The 22,400-nt window shown below is 42.4% G+C and overlaps 1 protein-coding gene across 2 annotated transcripts in view; it reads right to left on the minus strand.

The window, feature by feature from the left end:
• Positions 1-22,400, minus strand: part of drc1 (dynein regulatory complex subunit 1 homolog (Chlamydomonas)) — a 132,151-nt gene extending 109,751 nt beyond the window's left edge. The window contains exons 1-4 of one of the 2 annotated variants that reach the window (XM_085996879.1): positions 21,570-22,400; positions 15,553-15,640; positions 8,618-8,730; positions 5,911-6,094 (exon numbers count right to left, since the gene is read on the minus strand). In XM_085996879.1, the coding sequence (XP_085853005.1) occupies positions 5,911-6,094; positions 8,618-8,730; positions 15,553-15,640; positions 21,570-21,685 (501 nt within the window). In that variant the 5' untranslated portion in view covers positions 21,686-22,400. Of the gene's footprint in view, positions 1-5,910; positions 6,095-8,617; positions 8,731-15,201; positions 15,296-15,552; positions 15,643-21,569 lie in introns of those variants that run through there. The other variant, XM_085996880.1, reaches the window with a different exon arrangement.

Raw genomic sequence — 22,400 nt, forward strand, 5'->3', positions numbered from 1 at the left:
CAGATCAACCTGTAGCTTTCTCCTTTGGAGCAGCAGGGTCCCGTCCCCAGGGTTTGGGATGGAATCATAGTGTAGACAAAATGGTGGGCAGGAGTTCTACCCTTGTATCCTTCAGAGAAATTGAGGTGCCACAAGAGGTGATTTTAAAACACATGTATACACATAATTACAAAAAAGATCTCCTGTAGCATTTCTCACAGTAAGTCGGATACACATTCCTTTAGCTATGGAGTCTCTTACTTTATTTAAAGTACAGGATAGGCAGTAATATGGTAGGCAAGAGTACAAAGTTGGAAGTAAGTATATAACATTTAGGAGCACTGCAAGTCATGGGTTTAGCAGCACTGGAAGGGCCTAGAAGATTTTGGTAGAGTTGGGTGGACATCCTGGCAGGGTTCTGGTGCTGAGCTTTTGCGATATAGGGACATTCCTGGAGATTAGCAACAGGGAAATGGGGGCAACAGAAAGTGCTGGAAACACTCAGCAGGTCAGGCAGCATCGAAGAGAGGAGAAACAGAGTCAACATTTCGGGTTGAACCCTTCGTCAGAACTGGAAAAGGTTGGGGAAGAGAGATTTTTAAGCAGGGGCAGGGAGGAGGGGAGGGGAGGAAAGAACAAAGGGAAGGTCTGTGATAGGATGGAAGGCAGGAGAGATTGAATGACAAAAGGGATGATAGTGCAAGGCAAAAGGAGAGGTAGGGACAAGTTAAGAAACAAAAGATGGGAAATGGGGTTGCTGGGTTTAGTAGGACTAAGGAGGTTGGTCCTGAAGTATGCCCACAATGGAGTATGATTATGGAAGTTTTGCAACATTGAGGAGGATTATGAGGTTTGATGGCATTGAGGGAGTGGTCCTGGGGTTTTGCAGCACTGTGATGGGGTTTTGCAGGATAGTGGGTGTGGAATCTTGCCTTTACCAAAGCGAAGAGTTGGAATACAGTGTTTGGATCACTGGGTCTGTCTACACTGAGCTGTGGCCCTGGTCACAGCACTGAATGGAAGGATTCAAAAGTCTAAAAGCAGTGAAGTTCCTGGGACCTAGCACCTAGAGCCTTAGGAATGTGATCCCCAAGTTCAGCAGAGCTAGAGTGGGCATTGAAAAGATCCTGGGTTTAGTAGCAATGAAAGAGAGTCGTGGAGTTTGGCAGCTTTGAAAGACTGTCCATGGAATTTCACAGCACAGTATACTGTAGTGGAAATCACAACAGAAAATGTTGGAAAAACTCAGCAGGCCAGGCAACATCCGTGGAGAGAAATTAGAGTCGACGTTTCGGGTCTAACCCTTTTTCAAAACTGGAAAGGAAATGAAATAGATCGAAAGGCAGGGCTGGGACAGAACAAAAGAAGTGAAGAGACATTAAGAGGTATTCAAAACGAGACGAGATGGTGATAGGACTAGTGGAGACAAAAGACGGCTCAGATTAGGTGTGAAATGTTCTGGCAGAATGAGAGACAGCTGCCATGTGGGAGAGAGAAAAAAAGGAAAGGGGGGTGGGGGGGCAGGGAAAAACCAAAACAAAGGGGTGGATGAAAAATATAAGTAAAAATGTAATAGGGGCCGAGGTTATGATCTGAAATTGTTGAACTCGATATTGAGTCCGGAAGGCTGCAAAGTGCCTAATCGGAAGATGAGGTGCTGTTCCTCGAGTTTACGTTGAGCTTCCGTGGAACAATGCAAGAGGCCAAGGACGGTGAGGTCCGAGTGGGAATGGAGCGGTGAATTAAAATGACAGGCGACCGGAAGCTCAGGGTCACCCTTACGGACTGAACGGAGGTGTTCCGCAAAGCCGTCACCCAATCTGTCATTTCTGCCAGAACATTTCACACCTAATCTGAGCCGTCTTTTGTCTCCATTAGTCCTATCACCATCGCGTCTCGTTTTGAATACCTCTTAATGTCTCTTCACTTCTTTTGTTCTCTCACAGCCCTGCCTTTCGATCTATTTCATTTCCTTTCCAGTTTTGAAAAAGGGTTAGACCCGAAATGTCGACTCTAATTTCTCTCCACAAATTTTGCCTGGCCTGCTGAGTTTTTCCAGCATTTTCTGTTGTTATTTCGAATTTCCAGCATCTGCAGTATTTTGCTATCATACTGTAGTGGGAATTCAGTTTGGCAACAATGGGGAGGGGTTCCTGGGGTTTGCAATGACTTATGGTAATCCAGCAGTTTGGCAGCTCTGCAGAAGGGGAATCTGACCTTCCGCAGAACTACGGGTTGGGAAGTGGGATGTAGTTCACTGTGAGCTCTAGCTATACTGGGTTGGGGTCCTGAGGTTTGGTAATGTTGAGTCAAAGGTCCCAGGGTCTGTTGCAACATAGTGTTGTATCACTAATATAGAAATCGCAGGAGAAAAGTTAGGAATCACAGCACTGTCAGCTGTAGTGCCCATTAGATGAAGCATTATCCCACTGGAATATTGGTGAATGATAAATATCTCACAAATTTAAAATATGCTGTTGATAACCATCAACCTATGGTTTTAAAACATACAGCTCCCACATGAGTTCTCTCACATACTATGCCCCTTGTAATAATGAGCTAGTTAGTTGAATGTCAGGAAATGAGTTAACAGAAGGGGTTTACTGCATATGGGGTTTGCAAACCAGCGATGATCTACAGTATCACTCTTTTAAAATTATAATACAATTATAAAACTTAAAAAAAACTCAATACAAGGTTATCATTTGAAAATTGATTTTTTTTTAAAGTAATGTTTGGTTCAATAAGTTGAGCGTTGCTGGGAAATGGAACTCTTTTCCTCTTTGTCATGATGTGTCAGCAGCAACCAATCGCAGAACTGGTACAACATGAGTCACATGCTGAGTAAAGTTGTCTCTACTCTGTCCCAACAGCCATCCTAGCCTCAACCTCCAAACAGCATCCCCAGATATACCCATGTGGTGTTTTTATTTTCCATACCAGGCATCCTTGTGAGCTGTCATTCTAGACTGCCAATTGAGATTCAAGTTATATACAATTTTTTGCTGTGGAATTATGCTCACCAGGAGATGAATTGAGTTTGTATTCAAATTTAAGCTTTTTCCTAACACTCTTTACTTGGGTTCACAGCAAAAAGATAATTTCCATAAACAGATGCACCTCTCCCAGTATATGAAATTTTCAACTTTACACATGTCATGTACAGGACAACTGGCTGCAGGAATAACAACGACCGTTTTTCTACTGTGCTAAGCACTGGGACCCAAGTGAGTTGTCCACCATGTGCTCCTGTCCAGTCCAAAAGCAAAAAACACCACAGTGCCAGACAGTAATATTCAGGCTAAAACTAATAGACAAATTTATTATAAGAATTATAATCAAGCAGAAACAAAAGAACTCAGCAAATAATCACACACACTTTAAACTGCCCCAAAAATAATAAACACCCAAAGTTTTACTGTCCTTTTCAAAAACTTTGAATCTTTGCTGAATAAAATGCGGATAGTTCTGGTCCATGAAGCCACTTCACTGCCATGTGACTGATACAGGCAGGAGAAAACACAGAATTGGTGAATAGGGAAAACCAGCAGTTGTATTATTCCAAACAGGTTGTGATACCTTAGAATCATAGAATGGTTACAGCAATTTACCAAGAAGTGTCAATAGCCCATGTATATAAAATCATAGAATCATAGAATGGTTACAGCACAGAAGGAGGCCATTCGGCCTGTCGAGTCCATGCCGGCTCTCTGCAATCATCATTGGACTATGACCTCCCAAAAAATATAACTGCGCAATGACACCAGACCCAAGAATGCTTATAGAATAGAATAGAATGGTTACAGCACAGAAGGAGGCCAATCGGCCTGTCGAGCCCATGCCGGCTCTCTGCAAGAGCACTTCAGCTAGTGCCACTCCCCCGCCCTTTCCCCGTAGACCTGCAAAAAATTTTCTTTCAGATACTTATCCAATTCCCTTTTGTAAGCCACGATTGAGTCTGCCTCCACCATTCTTTCAGGCAGTGCATTCCAGATCCTAACCACTCGCAGCGTAAAAAGTTTTTCCTCATGTCGCCTTTGGTTCTTTTGCCAATCACCTTGAATCTGTGTCCTCTGGTTCTCAACTCTTCCGCCAATGGGAAGATCGAACTATTTCTTACTGATTAGGTAAAGAAACATATTATCAATCAACTTTACAATACAAGTAGATCTTAGACTTCTGGTCATTCTTGCCGAGTTGATTACTTTGGTTATCTGATTTGCTCATCAAGTGCGACCCTAGAGTGTTCAGTAGGTGTCTGAAAGTTTAACATTCATTTAACATTTGAAAGACAGAAGAGAACTTCTGGTACAATTATTTTGTGAGAGCATGCAAGTGCACCACACTTCAGGAAAGCTGTAAAGGCCTTTGAAAGGGTACAGAGGAGATTTACCAGGATGTTACCAGCAATGTTCCTCTAATTTTTTGGGGGGCGCGCAGCCCATTCAAACTTCTGTGTATGAGCATTTTTTTACATTGGGAAGCCGGCTCACCGGCTGCACGGGACCTCAAGGCAGCTGCACAGCCGAGCAGCTTAAAGGGAACAATGGTTATCAGAGATAAGGGACTTATGAGGAGAGGTTGGCTAAGTTAGGACTGTTCTCCTTGGAACAAAGGTTAAGAGGTGACCTCAAAGATTTTCAAGCTGATGAGAGGTTTTGATAGAGTAGATAGAGAAAAACTATTCTTGAGTGGGTAAATAATCAGAAGTCATAGATTTAAAATCTTTGGCAAAAGATCTAGAGGGGAGATGAGGAGAATTTTTTTCACTCAGGTGATGGAAGCTGATTAGGTAAAGAAACATGTTATCAATCAACTTTACGATATACAGGAAACTCTTTTTTATCCGGCACCGACGTGGTGCCGGTTGATCAAAAAGTCCAGATTACAGAGAGGTATACTTACTAAGGTACGAGAGCCCCGTACACGGCCACAGATCCAAGCGTCCCTGTTGCATGGCAACAGGTGCAGGAACCCCGGTTACATGGCCACAGATCCAGGCGTCCCTGTTGCATGGCAACAGGTGCAGGAACCCCGGTTACACGGCCACTAATATGAAGTAAAACTTACCTGAACCTACTCCTGAATTTTGCCGGTTAAGAGAGATTTCCGGTTATTTAGGTGCCGGTAAAAAGAGAGTTTCCTGTAAGTAGATATCAGACTTCTGGTCATTCTTGCAGAGTTGATTACTTTGTTACCTGATTTGCTTATCAAGTGCGACCCTAGAGTGTTCAATAGGTGGTGGAAGCTGATTCCATAAATAACTTTGAGAGAGAGTTGGGCAGGTACTTGAGGGTGAGGAACTTACAGCGGACATAAAGCGGGGATGTGGGTCTAAGCACGACTGCTCTTTCAAAGTGCACAACGGGAAAAATAGCCTCCCTCTGTGCTGGAAGTTTCTGATTTTATGATTCCATGTACTGGAGTACAGGACTTTGACTAACCACCTCCACTGAAACTAGTAACTATCTCTAAAATAATTTGTGTATTATGTTACTACCCCCACACACACAAAGGAACGCTTAAGAATACAGCAAATGAAAATCCATTTTAAATTGACATTATATTGACCTATTGAAAACTTCATATATAATACAAAACTGTTACAGTTTGAAACAAGAGTGAGTTCTGTTTCCATCATGGTCCACTCATTTCACCATGGACCCTTACAGTTGGAAGATATACTTACATTGCATCAGTCTGGATTAGGTTCAAGACTCATTTCCCAGAGACAAAACAACAGTGTTCTAACCCACTGTGCCACCCAGCAGAGTTCAGAATTAAGGAACAGTAGCCACAAAGTATAATCTGGCTTGAAGCAGCATTATAACTACTGGGCTCTCAAATTGCAAGAAAAAAACAATGCATAGTTTAAAGTTAAACTATTCAACATCACACTTTCACCCAACTTCCTAATGTATAACAATTTACCTTCTGCAGAATGTTAATCAGCTTGTTTTTCCCTTCAATTAACTCAGCACAGAGCTGTTGCTGTTTGATTAGAATGTCACGCAGATCTTGTGGAATCTTTCGGGCTTTTGCTGACAACCATTTCTTTGTGATGGCCTCAAATTTTTCCTCACTCATTGTTGCTTCATTCTCCAGCTTCGCGGCCCTTCAAACACCAAATAAATTTTAAAAATCCAACATTTTGTTAACTGGAAGCAGTAAATGTAAAGATTTTTCACCCCACTATTACAAGAACAACAACAACTTGTATTTAAGTGCCTTTAACATAGTAAAACGTCCCAAGGCACTTCACAGGAGTGTTATAAAACATAATTTGACACCGAGGCACATAAGGAGAAATTAGGGCAAATGACCAAAAGCTTGGCCAAAGAGGTAGGTTTTAAGGAGTGTCTTAAAGGAGGAAAGAGAGGTAACGAGGCGGCAAGGTTTAGGGACGGAATTCCAGAGCTTAGGGCCTTGGTAGCTGAAGGCATGGCCTCCAATGGTTGAGCGATTAAAAGCAGGGATGCTCAAGAGTCCAGAATTAGAGCAGCGCAGATATCTCGGGGGGTTGTGGGGCTGGAGTAGATTACAGAGATAGAGAGGGGCGAGGCTATGGAGGGATTTGAAAACAAGGATGAGAATTTTAAAATCGAGGCTTTGCTTAACCGGGAGCCAATATAGGTCAGCGAGCACAGGGGTGATGGGTGAACGGGACTTGGTGTGAGTTAGGACATGGGGAGCCGAGTTTTGGATGACCTCAAGTTTATGTAAGGTAGAACATAACCTTGGGAGGCCAGCCAGGAGTGCATTGGAATAGTCAAGTCGAGGTAACAAAGGCAATGTCAACAAAAATTTTGGAGTTTCAATATTGTTTTATCTGGTATAATATGATTTTTTTTCATGCATAACTAAGCTGAGTACTGTACAAGCAGTTTTGGTAAGTGAATTTATGGTTTTCTGGACAGCAATCTGACACTCAAACCACTGCATGTTACAGAAGAATGTTTCTGTGTATTTTCACAGTAAAAATATTTTGCATCCTCTTTTCAAAAGAATTGCAGGATAGAAGGCTGTGAAGATGCCCACGAGCAGTTACCTTGCAGAAGCTGTCAGCAGGAATCATGAACATATTGGTCCATGATGCAGCCAGGATAAGTGGAACCAGCCTCAACTTTTCCTGCCAGGTTATGGCTAAAGAACAACATAATGAGGAAGTTTCAGGTAATTCTGAGAAGTACAAAAAAATTCAAATCCCAGGTAGATGTTACTTTGTCATGCATGAATTTTCTAGGTTTCTTCCAAGAATCTGGCTCATGAATTTCCTGCTAAGGTCAGGTGATAGGCTACAATATCTGTAATGTGAGCCCTCAGTAAACTGGGTTATGAACCCAGACCAAGTAAAGATTACAAATACATAAGAATAGTTTTAAAAAAGGAGAAAAATATATATTTTATTTTCTTAAACTAAAGAATCAATTTAGCATCAACTGCATCTCCTCCGCATCAATTCCACATACTACACTGCGAGGGGGGGTGGGGGGGGAGAAATTAAAATAGTCATTTATAATCTTCTGAAACTTTTTTTTAATTCTGTACTTATTGCAAACCTTAATGCTCAGTATTAAGTTGGAGCAAAATCCCTTAACATTTTCAGAACATTCAACACATATATAGCAGGCCATGTTCATTGACAAGTGTGTCACTTGTGGCATATCCAGTTGAGCTGCTGCATCAGAAAAGATTTATGCATGTATGATAAATGGACATTTGTCTCCTTATCCTAAAAACTGATCAGGATTCCCAGAGAAGTGCATTTGGTTCAAGTCCGTTTCTCATCTTTATCAATGAGGTCAGTAAAAGTGATGCTTTTGTTTTTGCTATGTTGCCTGAAGCCTCTATAGAGTAATCAACTCTTCACCTAAAAGATGAACAGCAATAGAATCACAACAGCTACATACAGAGTGAACTGGATAGTGGGTTGACAAATGGTCTCTTATCTTCAGCATTAAGAAAGCCAAGTCAATAATTTTGTTGAAAGAAAAATGCTGATTTGCCCATCCAACCCAATTCAATGAAGATTAAACACCCTCTTCGCTAAAAAGCATTCAGTTCTTTGGCTTGGCAATTACATCTAATTTATAATACAAAGCAAGTGACCAACAGAACTGTAAAAGCTGAGCGAGGAGTAAGAACCTTCAAAAAAGTTCAGCTCTTGTTGTTACTGCCAGAAAATTCAATGACAGCCAATGCACTGCAGGAATAACAGATTCAGTCACTAATCTGTCGTGTTAATCAATCTCAAACAGCCAGGACAGTAGTTACAGATTTGTCTTAGCATCCCTGGGCTAGGAGAAAGAAGAAAATAGCCAGCCAGAGTTCCTATTCCTGGATTCTATCAAAGAACCAGTACTGGAACTGAATGTAGGCGAGGGAGAAGTGAGGACATGTGCAGGTTCTGCTGCGATAGTGTCCATTGTGAAAAAGCCTGCTAACATTCACTGTCCAAGGTCAAATAAAGAATGTTCACTTAAGGCAAGGTACTGGAGAGTCACTTTTTCTTGTAGAAGTACTTTCCAACCGTCTCTAAAGGGTAAAAGGGGCAAATCTTATATTTCCACCAACAATTCCAAAACATCAATGTAGTACTGGCACAAATGGCAGAGTAAAGACAGTATAATTGACTCACCTTTGCTTTTGCATTTCTCTTTCTGTGCTTCTCCTCTGCATCTCCCTCGAGTCTTCAGCAATTTGTACATTTGTGACCAATGATGTCCCATCTCTTTTCAACTTAATCAGTCTCTTTAAAAATTAAAACAAACGGTCAATTCCTTATGATTCCAAATTAAAGTACCCTACATTGCCTCCCACAGTTGACATGAGAACAATTTTCATTTATAAAGGGTCTTTAAAGTAGCAAACATCCCAAGGAGCTTTACAAAAGAGTAACAGATGCCAAACAGTAGTGAAGAGTTGAGAGAGGTGACAAAGTATGGTTAAAAAGCTTTTTTTGAGGAGTCTTTTAAAGGGAGGGAGGGAAGTAGCAACATGGAGGGGTACAGGAAGCTCCACAGAGTTGAGAGCTAAAACAGATTAAGGTGGAAATTACTGAGGCCTTAGAATTTATATTACAGGGCTCTACCAAATGAGGATGTGTGCCAGACGACAGGAGAGTGGCCAATGTAGTACCCATTTTTAAAAAGAGAGACAGAGCTAATCCAAGTAATTACAGGCCAGTTAGTTTAATATCTCTGGTAGGTGAAATTTGTGTGTACCTAATTACGGATGAAATTACAATGTATCTAGATAAAGAAAGAATAATTAGAAGTAACTGGGATGGATTTCAAAAGGGACGACAATGCTTGACAAACCTCACAGAATTCTTTGAGGAGATAACAGGTGTGGTAGTTAGGGGAAATACAGTGGATGTAGTGTATATGGACTCTAGGAAAGCCTTTGATAAAGTTTTGCACAGGAGATTACTAGAGAAGATTCAGGATCTGAGATTAGGAGGAGGATAGCAAACTGGATTAAAAATTGATTAGAAGGGAGAAAACGGATGAGGGGTTAAGACCAGTTTTGCCAGCGTGATTGGATGTAGTTAGTGGTGTCCCACAGGATTCAGTTCTGGAGCACTTCTGTTCACTGCATATATCAGTGATTTCAATCTGGGCCTAGAAAGAGTGGCCTCAAAATCTGTAGATGATACCAAAATAGGAGGTTTTAGCAGACCAAAAGCTGCTACGGGATATTAATGAGATGGGGGAATGGGAGAAAAAGTGGCAGATGGAATTCAATGTTAGTTAAGAATGAAGTGAATTTGGCAAAAATAAAAGCAGTAATTATACTCTGAATGGAAGTAGGCTCAGTGCTGTGGAAGAGCAAAGGGATAGAAACATAGATGATAGGAGCAGGAGTAGGCCATTCGTCCCCTCGAGCCTGCTCCGCCATTTAATGCGATCATGGCTGATCATCCAAATTCAGTGTCTTGTCCCTGCTTTCTCCCCATATCCCTTGATCCCTTTAGCCTTAAGAAATATATCCAACTCCTTCTTGAATATATTTAATGAATTGGCCTCAACTGCCTTCTGTGGTAGAGAATTCCACAGGTTCACCACTCTCTGGGTGAAGAAATTCCTCCTCATCTCAGTCCTAAATGGCTTACCCCTTATCTTTAGACTGTGACCCCTGGTTCTGGACTCCCCCACCATCGGGAACATCCTTCCTGCATCTAGTCTGTCTAAGCCTGTTAGAATTTTATAAGTTTCAATGAGATCCCCTCTTATTCTTCTAAACTCTAGTGAATATAAGCCTACTCGACCCAATCTCTCTTCATACGTCATTCCTGCCATCCCAGGTATCAGCCTGGTGAATCTTCGCTGCACTCCCTCCATGGCAAGAACATCCTTCCTCAGATAAGGCGACCAAAACTACACACAATACTCAAGGTGTGGTCTCACCAAGGCAGTGTACAACTGCAGCAAGACGTCCTTGCTCCTGTACGCTAATCCTCTCGCTATGAAGGCCAACATACCATTTGCCTTCTTAACCGCCTGCTGCACCTGCATGCTTACCTTCAGCGACTGGTGCACAAGGACACCCAGGTCTCGTTGCACTTCCCCTTCTCCCAATCTATTGCCATTCAGATAATAATCTGCCTTCCTGTTTTTGCCACCAAAGTGGATAACCTCGCATTTATCCACATTATACTGCATCTACCATGCATCTGCCCAATCACCCAACCTGTCCAAATCATACTGGAATTTCTCTGCATCCTCCTAACAGCACATACACCCACCCAGCTTTGTGTCATCTGCAAACTTGGTGATATTACATCTAGTTCCCTCGTCTAGATCATTAATATATATTGTGAATAGCTGGGGTCCTAGCACCGATCCCTGCGGTACCCCACTAGTCACTGCCTGCCACTCGGAAAACGACCCGTTTATTCCAACTCTTTGCTTCCTGTCTGTCAACCAGTTCTCTATCCAAGTCAGTACCTTACCGCCAATCCCATGTGCTTTAACTTTGCACGCTAATCTCTTATGCAGGACCTTATCGAAAGCCTTTTGAAAGTCCAAATACACCACATCCACTGGTTCTCCCTTATCTATTCTACCAGTTACATCCTCAAAAAGTTACAGTAGATTAGTCAAGTATGATTTACCTTCTGTAAATCCATGTTGACTTTGTCCGATCCTGCCACTGTTTTCCAAGTGCTCTGCTATTACATCTTTTATAATGGACTCTAGCATTTTCCCCACTACCGATGTCAGGCTTACCGATCTATAATTCCCCGTTTTCTCTCTACCACCTTTTTAAAACTATGGGGTAACATTAGCTACCCTCCAATTCATGGGAACTGTTCCAGAGTCTATAGAATTTTGGAAGATGACCAGCAATGCATCTACTATTTCTAGGGCCACTTCCTTAAGTACCCTAGGATGTAGATTATCAGGCCCTGGGGATTTATCGGCTTTCAATCCTGTCAATTTCCTTAACACCATTTACCTACAAATACTGATTTCATTCAGTTCCTCCCTCTCATTAGACCCTATGTTCCCTGACATCTCTGGGTTGTTATTTGTGTCCTCCTTTGTGAAGACAGAACCAAAGTATGTATTTAATTGGTCTGCCATTTCTTTGTTCCCCATTATATATTCCCGATTCTGAGTGCAAGGGACCTACGCTTGACCTCACCAATCTTTTTCTCTTCACATATCTATAGAAGCTTTTACAGTCAGTTTTTATGTTCCCCGCAAGCTTACTCTCATACTTTATTTCCCCCCTCTTAATAAATCCTTTGTTCTCCTTTGCCGAATCCTAAACTGCTCCCAATCCTCAGGTTTGCTGCTTTTTCTGGCCAATTTATATGCCCCCTCCTTGGATCTTATGCTATCCCTAATTTCCCTTGTTAGCCACGGTTGAGCCACCATTTTTGTTTTATTTTTCTGCCAGACAGGGATGAACAAATTCTGTAGTTCATCCATGCGATCTTTAAATGTTTGCCATTGCCTATCCACCGTCAACCCTTGAAGTAACGTTCCCCAATCCATCCTAGCCAACTTGCGCCTCATACCATTGTAGTTTCCTTTATTTAAATTCAGGACCCTAGTCTCTGAGTCAACTACTTCACTCTCCATTTAAATGAAGAATTCTATCATATTATGATCGCTCCTCCACAAGGGGCCTCGCACAACAAGATTGTTAATTAATCCTTTCTCATTACATAATACAGTCTAAGATGGCCTGATCTCTAGTTGGTTCTTCGACATATTGGTCCAGGAAACCATCCCGTATACACTCGAGGAATTCATCCTCCACAATATTGTTACTAATTTGGTTAGCCCAATCTATATGTAGATTAAAGTCACCCATGATAACTTCTGTGCCCTTATTGCAAGCGTCTCTAATTTCCCGTTTAATGCCATCCCCAACCTTGGCATCACTGTTTGGGGGTCTGTATACAACTCCCACTAACGGTTTCTACTTCTTGGTATTTCTCAGCTCTACCCATACAGATTCCACATCATCAGAGCTAATATCCTTCTTTACTATTGTGTTAATCTCCTCTTTAACCAGCAATGCTACCCCACCTCCTTTTCCAATTGCCTGTCCTTCCTGAATATTGAATACCCCTAGATGTTGAATTCCCAGCCTTGGTCAACCTGGAGCTATGTCTCCATTATCCCAATTATATCATATCCGTTTACATCTATTTGCACAGCTAATTCATCCACCTTATTACGAATGCTCCTTGCATTAAGACACAAAGCCTTCAGGCTTGTTTTTTTAACACTCTTAGTCCTTTTAGAATTACTATTTACTGTGGCCCTGTTTAATTTACACCCTTGATTTCTCTGCCTTCCACTTTTGCTTTTCTCCTTCCTGTCTTTTGCTTCTATCCCTCCTTCCCTTTCCTTTGTCTCCCTGCACAGGTTCCCAACCCCCTGCCATTTTAGTTTAAACCCTCCCCAACAGCACTAGCAAACACTCCCCATAGGATGTCATGGTACAGGTTTCACAACATCAAAGGCAGCACCTGTGATTGATAAGGCCATAAAAAAGCTAACAGAATTCTACATTTTATCACAGGAGGTATCAAAAAAAGTGAGATGTGATGATGAAACTATATAAGACTTTAATAAGACCACAGCTGGAATACTGTGTGCAGTTTTGGGCTCCATACTATTGGAATATTGGAAGGGTGTTGAGGCAATAGAGAGTGTACAGTGCAGATTCACTAGGATGCTGTCTGGAATGAGGAAATATAAATATGAAGAAAGACTTGATAAATTGAGGCTTTTTGTCATCGTAACAACACAGATATGATACAATAGAAGTGTTTAAAATTATGAAATGATGAGACAGCAAAGCAGACCGTTTCCAATAGTTGGAGGGGTCTAGAATGAGACAGGCATAGAGACAACATTAAATATAAAAGATTGCGAACAGGCAGAAAGAGAAACTTATTTACACAAAGTTTCAAGGATGTGGAATTTACTTCCAGGGTTAGCAGTTGAGGCAGAACTTATGACAACGTTCAAGATAATATTGGATTAGTGGATGAATGAGAAAGAAACGAAGGGATATGGGAGCAGGGTGGAAAATGGGATTAGGACTATTTACTCGCATGGAGGGTAAATGCCAACATTGGCTGGTTGGCCACTTTCTGTGTTGTTACCTCTATTTATTTTATGTATTTCTATGTAGGACAGCTGAAGCCTCTGCCACTGATGGTGGAGTGGTGGAAGAGGGGGGCACAGGAGGCCAGAGTCAGAATTCTAGGATGTAGTGCAACAGGATGTTGTAGTGGTGGGGTGGGGCAACAAAATGATGGATTTGTAAAGAAAGACAGGATTTTGAATGCAATGTATTGGGGGACAGAGAACACAGGAGTGATGGCTAAGCAGGTTTTAGTGTAGGATATGGACTTATGGCCTAGACGGCACAGTCGGCATTGGTGGGGTGAAGGGAGCGAAAGATGTGTAAGAGGCCAGAGTTGGATAAACGCAGAGTTCTCGGAGGGTTGTAGGGTTGGAGGAGGTTACAGAGATAGGGATGGGTAAGGCCATGGAGGGATTTGAACATAAGGATGATAATTTTAAATTTTAGGCGTTGGTGGACTGGGAGCCAATGTAGATCAACAAGCACAAGGATGTTGGGTGAGCTATACTTGGGCAGGTTAGGATATGGGCAGCAGAGTTTTGTATGAGTTCATGGTTATAGAGGGTGAAGGATAAGAGTTCAGCCAGGAAAGCTTTGGAATAGTCGATTCTGGAGGTAACAAGAGCATGGATGAGGGTTTCAGCAGTAGATAGTCTGAGGCAGGGGCAAAGACAGACGATGTTACAGAGGTGGAATTAGGCGATCTTTGTGATGGAGGAAATGTGAGGGTATGGGGTCGGATATTCTGCTCAGGGTTAAATATGAGGCTGAGGAAACAAAGTCTAGTTCAGCCTGAAACAGTGGGTGCAATGTTACACAATTAATTTAAAGATGCATGTAAGTATGCTATCAGAGCCACTCAGTCACAGAATTTCTCATCAATGATTAGATGTTCTCACATTATTTTACAGACTGGTCATAACTTAGAAGCACTATTGTGATTATTCAGATTTGCAAAAGAATGGCTAAAACTTAGAAATTTAAAAAATGTGAATGTTGCAATACTGAAATAAAAACAAAAAATGCTATAATTGCACAACAGATCCATCAAAAGCATAGGTCAATATTTTGGGTTGTGATGCTGCAGCACAAATGTGATTCTGTCCTTTTAGATGCTGTTTTTATTCTTATAACTCATCACTGCTGAAAAACCTCCAGGGCATCAAAGGAACAAAGATTGTAAAAGTTAAATAAAGCACATTGCTCATGTAAATAGTTTTAATACCCAAGAAAAATCCAAGGAATGCCAACTGCACAATTTAATAACATTACTGCTTTAGTCTTCGGTTACAGAGATAGGGAGGGGTGAGGTCATGGTGGGATTTGAAAACAAGGATGAGATTTTTAAGACTGAGGTATTGCCGGACGGAGCCAATGTAGCTCAACAAGCACAGGGATGATGGGTGAACGGGACTTGGTGCGAGTTAGGATACGGGCAGCAGAGTTGTGGATGAGCTTAAGTTTATGGAGGGTGGAAGATGGGAGGTCAGTCAGGAGAGCGTTGGAATAGTCAAGTCTCGAGGTAACAAAGGCATGGCTGAGGGTTTCAGCAGCGAATGAGCTGAGGCAAGGGCGGAGTCGGGTGATGACAGTAAAAACTCTTACTGCACTGCAGACATCCATCAGGTACGAAGGGGTTTCCCCAACATTAAGCATGTTTAGAATGGACTGAGCAAAGAACTGCTGTCCACTTTGCTAGCTAAAGGACAAATGGAAACAAACAGAATGAATTAGAAAGTAATGCATCAGCAGAGACAATGTGGTACTACAGGTTCAATGTCAATGGGGGAGAAATCACAACCTATCATGTCACAAAACATGTTTTCTTTCACTTTTCCGATACCAAAAAGGTCAGTCGCAGCAGAATCAACGTGCTATGACTGAGTAACAAGCTAAAGATGAGCGAAAACAGGAGGGTGAACGTGGACAGGCCTGTTTTAACATTAAATGGCTGACCTGATGAGAGTCGACAACCTGCTGGCAGCTTTTACTCAGGTCCTCTTTGTCCTCTTCTTCAACACCATCATCTCCAATCTTGGCTTCCCTGGAAAATGATTTGATACATCCTTCATTTATTATGTAAATCTTTTAAATTTGGCAGATAAAACATTATTGGGGAGATTACTGGATCGTCTGGGTGCAGCAAATATCAGTAAATCGGATGAGTCACAGCGCACAACTGAAAAAGAATCTGTTCAATTTTCCTTTCATTAAATGCAAGAAAATCAGGCTGTTTCCTTTATGGGTGTGTGCTTTGATCTGCCCGATTTTCTGATATTCGCCTCACCCAAGCAATTCAGTGCACCCAAGAACAGACCCAGGAAAATTTCCCCTAATATTGCAATATATAGGTAATCTACTAATCAACTATATAATCCCAATAGCTAAATTGTCAGCTTGGAACCCAAAGCTGCCATTTCACACCATCAATCAGCAACAATCAACTGACTACATCAAAATTTGCTTTACATATCAGGAATGAAATTCCTTTATGACTAAAGGGTGCCAACTATACTAATTAACAATTGAAATAACATTAAATTAGAGATGAAACCAGGTGGGGACATTCAATGGAATTAACCTCCAGAGAAATGGAAATGTGATTGGAAGTGGTATCATATACTGATCCTGAATGTTGCAGAGATAGCATCATGTTCTCAATGTAAGTGATTACACAAATAAAGCCATTGTATCACCATTAAAACAGAATGCTACTTCTAAAGCTATTGTACAACAACAATCAAAATAACATAAACCAAAATCAACTGGGCATTTTACGCGTCATTCGTGGCTCAGCTGGTAGCACCCTTGCCTCGGAGTGATGAAGGTTGTGGGTCCAAGTCCCACTCCAGAGACTTGAGCACAAAAATCTATGCTGACACTCCAGTGCAGTGCTGAGGGAGTGCTGCACTGTTGGAGGTGCCGTCTTTAGGATGAGGCGTTAAACCAAGGCCCCGTCTGCCCTCTCAGGTGTACGTAAAAGATCCTTTGGTACTATTCCAAAGAAGAGCTGGGGCGTTATTGCCAGTGTTACGGGCAATATTTATCCCTCAAACAACATCACAAAAACAGATTATCTGGTTATTATCATATTGCTGTTTGTGGGAGCTTGCTGTGCACAAATTGGCTGCTGTGTTTCCTACATTACAACAGTGACTACACTTCAAAAAGCACTTCATTGTCTGTAAAGCACTTTGGGACATCTGGTGGCCGTGAAAGGCACTATATAAATGCAAGACCTTTTTTTAATTGGATGTTTAGTTCCAAATAATGTTATTGCTGCAGCCAATTTGCTGTATGCTGTTACAGAATGGATTCTAGTAATGAAAATAAATTAAACTATCAGTACTTTTTTCTTACAAATCTTAACTGAAAACTGAAGGTACTTTAGATTTATTAAATCTCAGCTGATTATTGTATAGGCCGAATACGGCAATTTCCAATTCACCGATCTATACATTTGACCACAGGTCAATTAGGATTTAGGATTTATTTCTATTACATGCTACAGCGGACTACATGTGTCGCATATATAATACACATCATTATTAGGCTTGAAAGAGCAAGATTACATGTGAACTGTGATGCTAAAGTCAGACTTCAGCAGGAGCATAGCTGGACAGTATCACTGGTAAAGAGATTTCCAACTCCCCCTAGTGGATAACATTAAATGCTAAAAGCAGTGCATTTGTTGTTGTTGTTGCCTGTAACAGGAAACGCTTATAGCAGGATGTCTAGTTTGGCTATCCATTCGATGGCCTCGTGAGAGTTTCCTCACAATACTTCATTACTAATCCCTGCGTGCGTTTTAGAGATTCCTGCATCAAAATTGCCTGATCTGGAATTTATTCGCATTTTAGAATTTAGAATTTGTGGAGATTGTTATGCAAAATTAACTCTCCATGTCTACATTTCCTGATCCTCTATAATGAGCCATAATCTGTTGTAGGAGTGAATCTAACAACGTCTGTGTTAGTTTGATTTACCCTTGCACGTTTATGTTTTTTAATTTTTTGCATGGCAAGTTGCTGAAAGTGTGAGCTGATAACATCGCAACAAGGGAAACAGAAGATTTGGGGCCTGAGTGAACAGGGCAAGCAACTGGGTATCTCATTAAGCAATCAGATTGAAGGATGGTGAAATTACCAATGCAAGGACTGAGAAGGAATTGTAAATTAGAGTGGGGGAATTAGACACCAAATCAGGTACAGAAAGAGAAATAAAGAGGGAAAGAAAGATTGGATTAAGAGAGAGAAAAGAGATAGAAAGGAAAAGTTTTTAAAAATTCTACATTTTTAAAATCTCCAACAATTAAAACCTAACGGGATGATACTCCACACTTAATCTTCAGAGAGGTTGTTTGGCAGTAATCAACACTTATCACGTTGTTAAAAGGGTACTTAGACTGAAATGGACAAGACTTTACTTTCTGTGTAACTTTAACCCATTCAATGTATTTCAATGGTGAGCCAGGTAGCAAGATATTGTTTTTACAAAGCTAACGGCAAAGCAGTGCATCTTGGACAGCAGCTTTTAGTTTTCTGTGTTTAACTGCGCGCATCTGCCCTCGTCTGAAGTTGTTGTAACATTTGTGCAAAGTGCCAGGCAATGACTATCTCCAACAGGCGAGAGTCTAAACACCGACCCTTGATATTCAACGGCATTATCATCACCGAATCCCCCACCATCAACATCCTGGGGGTCACCTTTGACCAGAAACTTAACTGGACCTGCCACATAAATACAGTGGCAACAAGAGCAGGTCAGAGGCTGGGTATTCTGGGGTGAGTGTCTCACCTCCTGACTCCCCAAAGCCTTTCTACCATCTACAAGGCACAAGTAAGGAGTATGATGAAATACTCTTCACTTGCCTGGATGAGTGCAGCTCCAACAACACTCAAGAAGCTCGACACCATCCAGGACAAAGCAGCCCGCTTGATTGGCACCCCATCCACCATCTTAAACATTCACTCCCTCCACCACCGGCGTACTGTGGCTGCAGTGTGTACCATCTACAAGATGCACTGCAGCAACTCATCAAGGCTTCTTCGGCAGCACCTCCGAAACCTGCGACCTCTTCCACCTAGAAGGACAAGGGCAGCAGATGCATGGAAACACCACCACCTCCAAGTTCCCCTCCAAGTCACACATCATCCTGACTTAGAAGTATATCGCTGATCCTTCATCGTCGCTGGGGCAAAATCCTGGAACTCCCTCCCTAACAGCACTGTGGGAGTACCTTCACTACACGGACTGCAGCGGTTCAAGAAGGCGGCTCACCACCACCTTCTCAAGGGCAATTAGGGATGGGCAATAAATGCTGGTCTTGCATCCCATATAAACAAATAATAAATAAATAAATAAATAAATAAATAAATAACAGTGAGCGCCATTAGCCTCACCGTTATTTTGCCAGCAAATTGTGGCCCAATATTTCTATCCAATTTCTCCCTAATTTTTTTTTTTTTTTTAAGATAAATATCTCAGTATGTATCACAGGACACTGTAAAATCTTTAGGTTAAACATTACATTCAGCTGGATCACCCATACCAATTCAACTACACAACCCATCAAAGAAAGTTTATTTTTATTATATACATTATTCTACATGTACAATATATACAACAAAAACATAAACGTTTCAAGGCTGACATTCAAACCTCTGGATTTTTCTAATGTTTATAATCCACTAAAGTGAGGTCATGAAAGTCACACTGAATTAATCTTACATCACTGCCATTATCTATTATTAATTAAAGAGTGTAAGGAATAGTATAAAATATGTTAAATTACCTTATTTATTTCCTGTGAATCAAGCAATGCTGTTGTACTTGAACTGCCATACCCTTTTCTGAGTGTCTCCTTAGTAGATCCCTACAACTATAGAAATAATAAAACGAGAGTCCACAATCCTTAAGCCCAATTATAGCACCCATGCCATCACCAGCTAACATCAACCAGCTCAGCAACACATACATTTAAACCCCATGGCTCCATCACCCCATCATCTTTTCTTACTCCAAAAATACAAATAATTGCCCCTCCAACTTATTTGCTGTATGCCCTTCAGTAGCCTGGTGGAAACCTCACATTAGTGGATTATAAACATTAGAAAAATCCAGAGATCACAGTTTTAAAGAGTGTGGAGGGACAGAGGGACCTGTGAGTTAATGTGCATAGGTCCCTGAAGGTGGCGGGACATATTGAGAGAGTGGTTAGCAAAGCATATGGGATGTTGGGCTTCATAAATAGAGGTATTGAGTACAAAAGTAGAGAAGTTATGCTAAACCTTTATAAAGTGCTGGTTAGGCCACAACTGGAGTATTGCGTCCAGTTCTGGTCACCACACTTTAGGAAGGATGTGAAGGCCCTTGAGAGGGTGCAGAGGAGATTTACCAGAATCATTCCACAGATGGGGGATCTTAGCTACAAGGACAGGTTGGAAAAGCTGGATTTGTTTTCATTAGAGCAAAGGAGGTTGAGGGGTGGTTTGATAGAGGTGTACAAGATTATGACGGGTTTGGATAGGCTAGACGGGGAAAGGCTGTTCCCACTAGTTGGTGGTACAAGGACTGGGGGACACAGATTTAAGGTTTTGAGCAAGAGTTACAGGGGGCATGTGAGGAAAAACGTCTTTACGCAGCAAGTGGTGATGACCTGGAATTCCCTACCAACGGAAGTGGTGGAAGCGGACACACTCATTGGCCCAGAAATTCGGGTCGGGGGCTTCCCGCGGATGCAAGCCCCCGGCCTGCACTTACCTTGCGCGCCAGCCGTTGAGCTGTAGGGCCCCGTGGAATTCTGATCCGGGGCCTGGCCCAGCTGCCGGCGCGCAGTGCTTGCGTATCCCAGGGGCGTAGTTAGTTCGATGCGTCCCCTGGGATCACGTGGGCCATGGGCAGCCAATCGGAGCAGGGAATGCTCCATTCATAAGTCTTGACAGGAAGTGCTGTCAAGACTTATAAATACTACGGCCCCAAAATAGCAGTAAACCTTCAAATAAATTTTAAAAAACCATCACATTTTTTAAATAAACTATAAATTACATTAAATAACTATTTTAAACAATAATTTAAATTTTTGGAAAAAAAAATTATATTCTAACGGGGCTAAAAATAAACTTACCTTGCTTTAAAGTATTTAAAAATAATAAACCTGTGGAGAAAATGTTTAAATTATAATTAATTGACTACTTACCTTGTAAAAAGCAGGCCTTACGCCTGCTTTTTACATTTCTAAATTCTAAAGACTTACCCTCACGGAAAAACCTGTAAAAAAAACGTAAGTTCAAAGCGCACGCGCAGACTCCCCCGCGTATGCGTTCGACCTCTGAACCCCTGCTTTCAGAGGAACGGAAGTGCTGGTTTCCCGCGCATGCAGGAAACCGGCACTTCCATCGGGCCTACGGGTGAGTACCCTGTGCGTACTCACCCGTGGAGACCCGAATTTCTGGGCCAATGTTTTCAAGGGGAGACTGGATAGGCACTTGAGGGAAATAAACTTGCAGGGCTACTGGGATAGAGCTGGGGAATGGAACTGATTGGATTGCTCCACAGGGAGCTGGCAAGGACTGGATGGGCCAAATGCCCTCCTTCTGTGCCGTTATGACTCTATGAGATTGAATTTCAGCCTTTAAACATTCATCTATTTGTAATACTATATTGTACAGGTAGAATAAACTTCTTGCTCCTGAGACAGGGATTTTTAAAGGCAATTTTGAAGAAAGGTGAAGAATAGTGGGACAGAAAGGCAAGACATGGGCAGGTGAATGGGTGGAGCAGACAGTGAGATGATTATCTTAATAAATATGAGGGGCAAGGCAGGCAAAGATGGTTCAGCTCTTGCCAAGCTCAGGGAGCATCAATCCCAGCGCTGGAGGGAGCAGAGGGCCCTGGGGCCGTTACCCTGGTACAACCAGCAAGCTCTGGCTCATCAGAGGGCGGGGAGGTGGGACACGCTCCGCCGCTCTCACCGTTTCTTCTCCTCCAGCCTCTGAGCCAACCGGAGCCGGCGGGCGGCGATCCGCTCTTCAGGGTCTCCCGAGTTCAAATTGGGGATGGGCGGCTCCTCATCCTTCGTCGTAGACATGGTGCACGGCGGGCCGGAGCCGGTTTCCTTCAATCAGCGGGCCGGGCCTGGGCCTTTCTGGACTCAAATTCGGTTGCTTCCGTCGCTAGGTGACCAAGATCGCTGAGAGTCCGTGGTTGCTAGGAGACTGCGAAGACGCCTGTGACGTACCCTCTCCGTGCCGCGAGCATATTGCATTGTCCCACGAGCTTTAAAGAAAAGGAAGAAAAATAGCCCTCAGGCTGCTCATAGGAGAAGTGCAGGGAACGAACATTGTCATTAAACCTGCTGACAAGGGTGGTGCTGTTGTTGTTTGGCGAACTGACCTCTACCTCGTGGAAGCTGAACGCCAACTCTCCGCCACCTCCTCCTAGACCATGACCCCACTACCGAACATCAAACCACTGTTTGCAAGACGGTCACTGACCTCATCTCCTCTGGAGATCTTACCCCCGCGGCCACCAACCTCACAGTTCCCCAACCCCGCACAGCCTGCTTCTACCTCCTTCCCAAGATCCACAAACAGGACTGCCCTGGTAGACCCATCGTTTCAGCTTGTTCTTGCCCCACAGAACTTATCTCTTCCTATCTCAATTCTATCTTTTCTCCCCTTGTCCGGTCTCTTCCCACCTACATCCGCGATTCTTCAGACGCCCTCCGCCACTTTAACAGTTTCCTGGTCCCAACCGCTTCCTTTTCATGATGGACATACAATCCCTCTACACCTCCATCCCCG

This window comes from Somniosus microcephalus, chromosome 9 (genome assembly GCF_052327205.1).
Source record: "Somniosus microcephalus isolate GS21.2 chromosome 9, FLI_Smic_1.0, whole genome shotgun sequence".
Taxonomy (NCBI): Eukaryota; Metazoa; Chordata; class Chondrichthyes; order Squaliformes; family Somniosidae; genus Somniosus; species Somniosus microcephalus.